Here is a 10853-nt window from a genome sequence, read left to right as displayed (position 1 = left end):
GATATCATTACTTTTATAATAACGAGATAATTAATTATAAAGCCGATGATAACAAAGGCGAAACCTCTCTCTCTCTCTCTCTCTCTCTCTCTCTCTCTTAAGTCCAAGGACAATCCTTGATTCCATATAGCTAGCTACCATTTGTTCTAAAACAAAGATACGGATCTGGTTCAAGGAAAAAAGATCTTGATTTACAAATTAATAATTTCATATTTGAACTCTCATGACATCTTGATAATATATGTGTGAAAAATTCATCTTTTTGTTACGGAAAACGATGAAATATGTATAATCGGTTGATAAAAAATACGACATTTACCATTCGTTTGAACTCATTCCACAACGTAATCTTATAATCCGAATTGTTTATGTTTTTTTTAAAAGTAATCATAGATATATATTATAAAATAATTATATATACGTTGCTCATATATTCATTCTTATTAAATGTGATCCTAGAAGCCCGGAAATGGTGGTGCGATGGCATGCATACATGGTGCAAGGTTACTTATATTAAAACAAACAAAAATGGACGGTCACGATTTCAATCACGAATTTTATTGGGATTGCAGTAAACCTAGTGAAGGTTTATGCAAGCCTTGCTCAACTAGCCCGAATATGTCCCCGAATAATCCTCTGCTGATTTTGGGTAGACTTAAAAGACTTTTTTAGGGTTAATGGTATTGTAATATTATACGGTATAAGACCCAATGATTTGGACCGGTTGATATAATACTTGACAAATTTAAAATAAAATTAAATTGAGAAAAAATTGAGAAGGGAGGTGACCATTTCCATTTCATCAATGCTATTTTGCAAGCGTAGGTGGGGTTGGCAAATGGCAACACACGTCTTATTCTGCCGCCTTTTCTGATTTACTTATCTTTTTCATGGGATAAAATAAATTATGAAAGGGGTGATGTGGACAGAAGGAATTCAATTCATACTCTACCATACGGAGGTTTTGATAAGCCCTATTTATTTAAGTGAGAAATTATTGTGTTTTATTGGAATACTCTACCATAGTCGTCCACCCGTTTATACTACATGAATTAGTTATATTATGTGACCATATTTCAGTAGGGTTTATAATGAGAGGGCGTATTGAGGATTCAATCCAACAGCTCAATAATAATTGATCGAATGATTATTAAGGACCCCCTCATTATAACCCTTTCATTACAATCCCTTTGTGTTTGAATACCCCACAATAAATTTTTCATTTAGCAAACGTGGGTTAGACTAGTTGATCATGGCAGTGAGCCCACTTTTTGCACCCAAGTTCGAGTCTCCCTCCTTGTAAATTAGATTAATTTAGAGTAGTTAAGACTATCCCTTATATATATAAAAAAATCATTTAAACGACACTTTGTGAGCCAACTTCATATTGTATTTGAATGGTATGAACAATTTATTTTTCAAAGATATGTCACTCAAATAAGCTTATTTGACAAGAATCCCTCAATTGAACTTAAGGATGCCAATGAGACTAATCGGGTATGTCATTCCCATTCTAATCCCTGTTAAGCATTTTCCCCCTAAACCCTAAACCCCCCCATAATTGTAAAATTCAAATTGGGAAATCCCCATCCTTGCATTTGTTAAGGAATTGGTTCCCCACCCACTCCGCCCTTTTTTTTTTGTAAATTACCCTACTAGTAATTACGGTGCCATAATACTGTTGCGAGTATAATAATCCTAAGCTTTCAACTTTCGGTTGATAAAAGCTTTTTTAAGTGTGTTACGTATGAAATAAAACCAAAAACCCTACCCTCTCTCTGCCAAAGAAAAAACTTAATTGAGTGGGGAAGAGGAAGAAGCGTCATTGCACATCCTTCCTTCTCATCTCTTTTATTTTTTATTTTTTGGGTTAGTAAATAAATCTCTTGTGGAGTTTTAAATAAGAAGCCAATTGTGGTGATTTCTTTTGAACCATGCTCATATTGAAGTTTCCCATCTAATTCTTCAATCAAATAATTCTCCTGAAACCCTATCTCTAAAACTTATCATCTTCTTTAAATATAGTTATACCTCGCATTTGAAGGAGTTTATTGCAATCTACCCAGTTGTTTTATGTTATGATTGTTCAATTGGCTCACTATTATGCACAATAGTTAAATCGCTAGAAATCACGTTTTCCTTAGATTCATCTCATGTTTTCCATTCGCTTAAGGATCGTTTGGTACGAAAGACTGTCTTGGCATGTACTATGATTCGGGACTGTCCTGGATTGGTTTGGTTTGGCCTAAGCTGGATAACACTTGTCCTGCGTTGGTGTATACTTGGATTAAGACTAGATTTTTTAATTTTTAAAAACATATTAAAGTGAATTTATTATTATTTTTTTTTACCTTTCTTCTCTCTATGTATCCCATTCTTTTTTTTTCCTTCTTCTCTCTATATCAACGTAAATCAGTTAAACTCATCGTGCAATGTATTCTTTCAAATTTTTTGATAATTGATTAAATAAACATCCTCCAAAATTCCAAGAAAAATTTCTAAGTTTCATGATTTTTATCGATGTCGATAATTTCCCCGATATTTCTATTGAAATTTTGGGTTTTTGGACCACCGATATTTCCGAAACCATCGATATTTTAGACATTGCGCAAAACAAACATGGAAAATAAAATAAAGTGATAACTCCGAATTACTTTCTCAGCGTTATCAACTATTAAAAATGAATATTTCATTTCCCATATTTTTAAAAATAACATGAAAAATAATTTATTATCAAATTCGTTATGTGAACTATCAGGAAAGGGGTAAAATGTAAAATGTAAATCGTAGATAATATGGGAGAATCTAGGTGGGGCAGCTTTTTATTTGATTGATTGATTTTAAATTTTGAGCTGGACTAAAGATATTTACCTCTTTTTCATTTTTTATGGAACATTTTGGGCCGGGCCGCCCTCCATGTTGAACCCCCTGAAGAAAGTGGATAACACAAATTCAATGGGTGGGTAGAGAGTTTTGTTCTCATGTTAATAAGCAAGTTCTCTCGAAATCATTTGTGCTTGGCTTCTTATTCAAAGTAGAAACAGGATTATCTAGAAATCCCAAAACATCTATTATCTTCCAACATCCGAAGAGCTACCAAATGAAGAACATGATTTAACCAAACGCAAATATTTGGAAATTGATAGGGGAGCTTTTTAGGACCGGAAGAAGGTAAAAATTTGTCATCAAATAACATGGCGTGGCAACTTATGACCGAATATAACTTATCGAATGACGTAACAACTAACATGTTATTCAAGCGTAGCCTCTTATTTGAGGTGACGTGGTAACTTATGACCACATATAATTGATTGAATGACCTAACAACTTAGGTGTTATTCATGCACAACCTCTTATTAATGTCCTATGACCATAGAGCGACAACTTGTATGTCATTCGAGCACCTCTAGTAATGTCGGCTCAAGTTTTTATTATTTTATTATAAATTAAATTAAATTAAATCAAATCAGCGTTATCTATAATAATTTTTAGCCTTCACCTTCCCAACTTTTTATCTTTTCGGTGCCACCGCCTTTCTCATCCCCCTTCTTAAGATTTCAGGAATTCTACGGATCTTTCTGATGTTTGATAGAAACTCATGTCAGCTAAATGTAATCTCTCTGATCTTTCTGATCTTTCAGGAATTTTAATTTTTAGTTTTTAATTTTTTTTTTCTTTCTGTTTTTGTTTCTTTGGATATAATTAAGCTGTTTAATTTAATTTACCTAAACTGGTCAGCTAAATGTAATAATGTGGTACAAAGCAAAACATTACTCACCAGATATGCATCTTAATTCCTAATAAATTTAATGCTTAATTCACACAGAGCACAAAACTAGTAATTAAGCATCTTAATTCCCACTCGATCCAGTTTTACATCCAAAAAAAGAAGAAAAAACAAAAAACCAAAAAAAAAAAACAACCAAAACCCAGAAAAGAAAAAGAAACAAGAAAGAAAAAAGCCAGGCACATATTTATTTATAGATTGTCACCCAGTAAAGTAGATGTACATGCAGATGCAGAGGAGCTCAAAGAGCAACCAGTGAGAGGTCATGGATGCTCTGCTCATCCAATTCCGATGCCTGTGAGTTTCTTTGATGGGTCACAGCCTGTTGCAGTAGCCTCAGAGCTCGCTGCAGGAATCTAGTAGCAGCTGGCTGCTGCTGTTGAAGATCATCATCAAAATTGTCAGCTGCTGCAATCTCATTGAGCTGGAAGAAGAAGAGCCTCGACTGATGGATGAAATCAGAGTATGTTCGATGAACAAGGCTGAAGCTGAAAGAGAGCTTGAGCACAAAAGGGCAGATCAAGCCAGTGAGCAGTGGGGTTATTAGGGTGCTGTGAGAGGTGGAGAGGGCTTTGAGTTTCAATGTGGTTGCTACAATTGCCGTGTGAAAACCCATGGGAGCTAAGCTTCAGGAGATTAAGGCTGGGACGAGGCTTTGGGTTTGACATCATTATATATAGAATACATGTGTCACATTCCCAAGCTTTCAATTTTCACTTTCCCTGTTAGTAACTAGAGTATGTGCAACAACTCCCTTATCCAACTTTTGGTCATAAAATAATCTCATAATTATTTAGACCCCATTTACTAATCACTTCGTATAGACGCGGACTCCATTAATATATGCGAGATCTATTTATAATACGATGATAATTAGCGTCTTTGTGATAGAAATGAACCCTACTAGTATATATAAGACCTATTTATATGATAATAATTAACAATACGATCAGTAAATAGTACGATCAGTAAATATGATACAAATCGCAACCCCCATAAGATATTGCACTAATGTGTTGAGTTTTTACTTGATTATGAGTAAAACTGGTAAAAACGATGAAGAGTTTAGTCTCTGTCTTATGATGATGAATATGTATCCGCCGTGTGTCCCAATCAAAGTACCAGCTTTGTAACACTTGTCGAGGATACCGCAGGAGTCGAATATTATTATAATTTCTTCTTCATTTATTCCATACCCCACTACAAAAATTTCCATTGCTATCATGAATTTGAGTATCCCCACCTCCAACAATAATTTTCGATCTTTCTAATAATGGAAGCTTTTTTTCTACTTTAACTTGTTTTTTTTTTCCTTCTGGTATTGTACATATAACTTAATCATAATTTAAAAGCGAATCAATTATTTACTAATCAAGTAGAATTTCTCTTTTCAATATTGGAAGAGATTCCCGACTCGAATATCCCTCTTTTCCCGATGAATAAAAGAAAAGTGAAGGACTTTATTTGAAAATGATACTTTTAGTTATGTAATTTCTGATGACTTAAATATAAACACATAGTAATTAACAATAAAAAAATCATCATGACATTGTGAGGAGCTACTTAGCATTACATGATTTGCATGCAGAATCGCAACCATATTATACCAAGTGTAGGGCCTATTGGTTTGGTATTGGAAATTTCCAAGAAGTTTCTCATGTCATGCTTGGCCTTGTCTTTAGTTAATTCAATTCTTTGGCAGCAATGCAATAAATGGAAAATCTATACACGAGCATTCAGCTCGTTCAATCTTCTTATCTCCTTTGAGTTTCTGATTTCATCACTGAAAATGTATGGACCAAGCATCATAGATGTGGCTCACAAGCTTATACAAAAAACAGAAGAAAAAAAGGGAAGATGTTAAAACTAGATTTAGAGGGAATTGTATACAAAATCACCGAATAAGTCCATGAACTTTGTCTTTAATGTAGCGAAAGAGAAAATATTGTATGAGGCCACATTTAGGCGAACCTTTTTCCGTACAAATATCATAATTGGAATAATTTATTTTCTAAATTACAATTTAAAGGATATTTATGCAAAAATTCAATTAAATTGGATGTCGCAATCCTTTTGTACATAAAAAGACGCTTTTAGTACAATTAAGATCCTCAGTTCCGATCTTTTGGACCACAAGAGTCTAAGAGATTTGTGGTCACCCACCGTTGGATGTAAATTCAAAGGTTCAAATTTTTTTTTTAAAAAGAGTGCAAGAGTGAGTGAACCGTTGAATTTACATTCAACGGTGAGTGACCACAAATCTCTTGGACTCCTGTAGTCCAAAAGATCAGGACTGATAAGATCCTTATGATGAACTGTCTATTTAGTTTATACATATGGTAGACTAAACGATCTCAAATTTTATTTTATTTTATTTTTTGCAAATTTGATCTTTAAATGATAATTTAGAAAAATAAACGCGTCCGATTATGACATGTATCACGAAATTTGGTTTGTTTCGGTCTTAATTAGTAATGAATCGATGTTTTTTCTCCCTCAATTTCTTAAACAACAGTTTGGAATTAATTAACTTTCATTCCTCTTAATTTTTGTTAGAGGAAAACCACAACAAAAAAAAGCCCAGTAGAATTGGCATACCGAACAAAAAAAACAATAGTTCGTGGCAATGTGTTTTTATTGTGACAAGGTCTTTCTTTTCGTGACAATGATGAAAGTGTCCCTTCAAGTAATATGGGAAATTACTTGGAGTTATTGCAATTCCTTGCAGACAATAATGAGAAAGTTAAAGAAGTTATTTTAGAAAATGCTCCGGGAAATTTCAAGTTAGTAGCTCCTTGCATTCAAAAAGAGTTGTCAATTCACGTGCCCTTGAAACACTTAATGTTATCATGAGTGGTTTAAAAGATAGATTCTTTTCTATATTGGTGGATGAAGCATCTGATGTTTCAGTAAAAAAGCAAATGGCTATGGTGTTGCATTATGTGGACGACAAAGAGCATGTAATTAAAAGATTTGTGGGGGTCCAACATGTTATTGACGTGATGCACTTAGGGCATGTTTACGTATCAGTAATGGGTATGGGAGGAAAGGGAATGATTTCCATTCCTGACTTCCCCTGCGTTTACTTGCAATCAGGAATGAAAAAATAAGTGGGCCCCACCTCAAAATCCGTAATCACATTCCCTCAAAACTAGGTATCAGATCGACTAGGGGGGACTAGTCGATACGATTCCCATTCCTGCTTTCTCTTATTAACTTCCAAAAATACCCTTACCACTTTACTATAATTCCAAAATAACTCAAACCCTAAAAAAAATAAAAATACACGCCAGAAGGAGTTCAAACAACTCAAACCCTTAACGTTACAAACGTTACAACACAGGTGACTTCTTTTGTGAATTTTATCTCACTTGATCAAAGATTTCTTAGCCAGGTTAGCTTGTCTAGCTTTTGGTTCAGAATAAATTGCTGATAATTTTCTTTGATAACGGATTCCCTCTTACTGATTAATTCAAAACCCCTTTTCCTATAGCTTTTGGTTTTGGGTGAATTTTATATATGTGATGTGGTGAAAATGTGTAGGGCATTTTAGTAATCAAATTAATTTGGATTCTGATTCATGAAAATTAGTAAACAATAACAATGGGAATCAACCCCATTCCTTTACTAATTTCGTATGTTTAGTAAACAGCTTAATGGGAATGATTCTTCCCATACCGATTCAGTAGTTCCCCGATTCCTAAATTATCTGATTCCTTACTTTCTCCATTACTGATACGTAAACATGCCCTTAGAGCGTAACTCCAAGAAGAGCTTGTAATATATCGCGATCATATCGATAATCTCGTGATATGAAACCGAAAAATACATGAAAAATGTTGAAAAATCTCGCTCTTGCGCATAGAGGGATTCGAACCCCTCCCTTTCTCAATCAACCATAGCGCCTTATCCAACTTGCTGCGGCTGAGTTTGTGTCTATATCTTCAACTTGTAATATTTATAAGGTCTTTAAAAATGTCTGCAAGCTAATATTATCTAAGATAAATTCCATATTAAAAAAATTCTCTAAGAATAAATTTAAGCATATATTTAATGTTATTTATTATTTTATAATGGAGTAGTATTTTGTTGTTGTTATATATTATGGAGTTTTATTATTATTCACTTCGAGTTTTAATATTGTTCATTATATGTGATACTAAGTTTGAATTTTAATAGGAATTCTTTCTATGTGGTACTAAGTTACTCCTACATTTTATCTTTGTTTTTTTGGTTAAGCTCATATATTTTATCATATGTATCAAGTGTAATATATTGAAGTAAATTATTATAACTAAAAAATTATGGTATGTTTGATTTTCTTTCACTAATTACTACATATTTTCTAAACTCACAGTGTTTGTTAGGTCGCTGCATAATCAACTTAAATCACTCAAACCCACCATGCCATGCATTTCCTTCCAATTTTTTGTGATAAAATAATAGATAATTGACTAAGTAAACATCCTCTAAAGTTTCAATAAAAAATTTCAAGTTTTTCTCACAATTTCCGTGATTTCTATTCAATTTTTATCGATATCGATATTTCCATCGATATATCTGTGTTTTTGGACCACTGATATTTCCGAAACTCCCGATATTTTAGACCTTGCTTATAATTAGGTGAGGATTGCATCAAGAGACAAGTCTCAAACGTGTCGGTGATACACGATTGAACTCACATTATGGTACTTTGATTAGCATCATTTCTATGTTTTCATCCGTGATTCATGTGCTTCAAATGATTATTGATGATAATCTCAATGATAGTGCCGGTGAAGCAAATAAGTTAATGAGAGAAATGCTTACTTGTGAGTTTATGTTTCACCTATTCTTGATGAAAGCTATTTTAGGACTCACAAATGACGTGTTACAAGTATTACAAAAGAAAGATCAAGAAATTGTGAATGCAATGGCTTTAGTGAAATCATGCAAGGAAAAGCTACATTAGATGATGAATAATGGGTTTGATGTATTGGTTGATGAGGTATCTTCCTTTTGTGACAAACATCATATTGTTGTTCCTAACATGGATGAGACATTCATACTTCCAGGGAAGTCAAGACATAATGCTCCAATAAAGACAAATCGTCATCATTGTCGTGTGGAGCTCTTTATTTATGTTATTGATAAGCAAATTATGGAGTTAGATGATTGTTTTAATGAGATAAATACCAAGTTTCTTATTTGTTTGGCATATTTGAGTCCAAATAATTAATTTGTAGCTTTTGATAAACAAAAGCTATTTCGTCTTGCTCAATTTTATCCTCAAGACTTTTCGGACAGGGATGTTTTGGCACTTGAAGATCAACTTGAGCTTTATATTCATCATGTGCATTCGAGTAATGATTTCTCTCAATTACAAAGGATTGGTGGTCCTGCAAAAAAAATGGTGGAGACAAGGATGCATCGATCATTCAATTATGTGTATTTGCTTATTACACTGGCTTTAGTTTTACCAGTTGCAATTGCTTCAGTCGAGAAGACATTTTCTGTCATGAATATTATTAAGGGTCCACTTCGGAATAAAATGGAGGATCAATGGTTGAGTGATAGTTGTTTGTTTACATTGAGAGAGATGTTGTTCCTTGTATTGAAAATAAAGCTATAATTCTATGTTTTCAAAATAATAAACCTCGTCGTGGACAATTGTAGCTTGTCATGTTGTTTTTGACATGAATTATGAATGAAATTACTATCGTTTCATTTTCAATATTTTTTTAATCTTAACTTTTTTTTTGGAACTTTTACACTATGACCCTATGAGGTAAGATTCCTGGATCCGTAATTGAGTTTGAGGCTCCAAATTTAGTGCCCATTTGGCATTGATTATTTTGATAAAAATCACTTTCTTTGACAGCAAAGCGCGTGTCTGTCTGTTTGGTAAAAGGAAGGATAAGTGATTATTTGTGAAAATTGGTGCTGAAGACCTCAATTTGGAGTAGACCTGGCAATACTGTACACGACCCGTTAACACGACATGAATTCGCAAAAAAAAAAATCAGTTTTCGGGTCCGAGTTATCAGGTCGTGTTGCTATCGTGTTGACCCATTAGCCACATGATAAGCTAACGGGTCGTTTCGTGTTCATTCGTGAAAACACGAAACAACCCGTTAAGCGGGGTTATTTTTGTAATTTTCTAGCATTATGTATTCATCTCTTCTCTTCATTCCGCCTCCATTTCTATTGGGTTTTCATTTAAAAATTGTTTGTTTTGTCAATAAGCTCATTTCTGACCAAATTTCAATTTTTTTTGACTTTTTGCTGGTGGGTTTTGCAAATTCTTTACAGATGAATGATTTGATGACTAAATCGTTCTTAAGTTATGTGGAATTGATGTTGAATGATTCGAAGCCGTTCTTGATGTTGAAGAAGGCCAAGGCCAACCAATTCAACCCGTCAAACCAAGAAAACCTCTCTTAGTTTTTCCAAGAATTTATAGCAATCAAGAGCGAAATGGAAGAGATTACCAATCTCTTGTATGATCTTTAGAGTCTGAATAAAGAGATCACTAAAGACTTGTATGATCTTCAGGGTTTTAATATTTTGTTATTTCAGTTTTATTTATTTATTATTTTTAAATATATTTTTTATTGTTAACGGGTGAAACGAGTCGTGTCGTGGAATTCGCGAATTGTAACGGGTCATGTTCGTGTTTGACATTTTCAATTCGTTTTCTTATCGTGTCGTGTCGTGTCAACCCGTTAAAAAAACGAATTGACACGAAAACAACACAAACACTGCAAAAACGACATGAATGCCGGGTCTAGTTTGGAGAATCATGGTGGAAGGTATTTCCACTTTCTTGAGAATCAGTTGGGGACCGATTTGGGAATTACTAAATTTTTACAAACTACCCAACATGCCCTTATTTCTTTTGACAATTTCCACAAAATGTCCTTCCCTTTTTCTTTTTCTTTTTTGGGTATGTCCTTCCCGTTTTATGCGTGCACGTCCTTCTCTTCTTCTTCTTCCAATTGTTGGTTTCTTTCATTTATTTTATTTTCACTCTTTCTTGAGCCAATGTTCTTGTCGCTTGGTGTGGTTCTTCCATGACCATGTAATT

The 10853-nt window shown here is 33.7% G+C and overlaps 1 protein-coding gene across 1 annotated transcript; it reads right to left on the bottom strand.

The window, feature by feature from the left end:
• On the bottom strand, window positions 3771-4455 carry LOC18776177. Its single transcript, XM_007211165.2, has one exon. The coding sequence runs from the start codon at window positions 4401-4403 to the stop codon at window positions 4029-4031; it is 375 nt and encodes a 124-aa protein (XP_007211227.1). The 5' UTR covers window positions 4404-4455; the 3' UTR covers window positions 3771-4028.

Source organism: Prunus persica, chromosome G5 (assembly GCF_000346465.2).
Source record: "Prunus persica cultivar Lovell chromosome G5, Prunus_persica_NCBIv2, whole genome shotgun sequence".
NCBI lineage: Eukaryota > Viridiplantae > Streptophyta > Magnoliopsida > Rosales > Rosaceae > Prunus > Prunus persica.
This window is presented reverse-complemented; position numbering and strand designations above follow the sequence as displayed.

What these genes read in the sequence shown, in the direction of transcription:
- LOC18776177 (XM_007211165.2), bottom strand. Translation starts at nt 4,403, where the DNA reads ATGGGTTTTCACACGGCAATTGTAGCAACCACATTGAAACTCAAAGCC.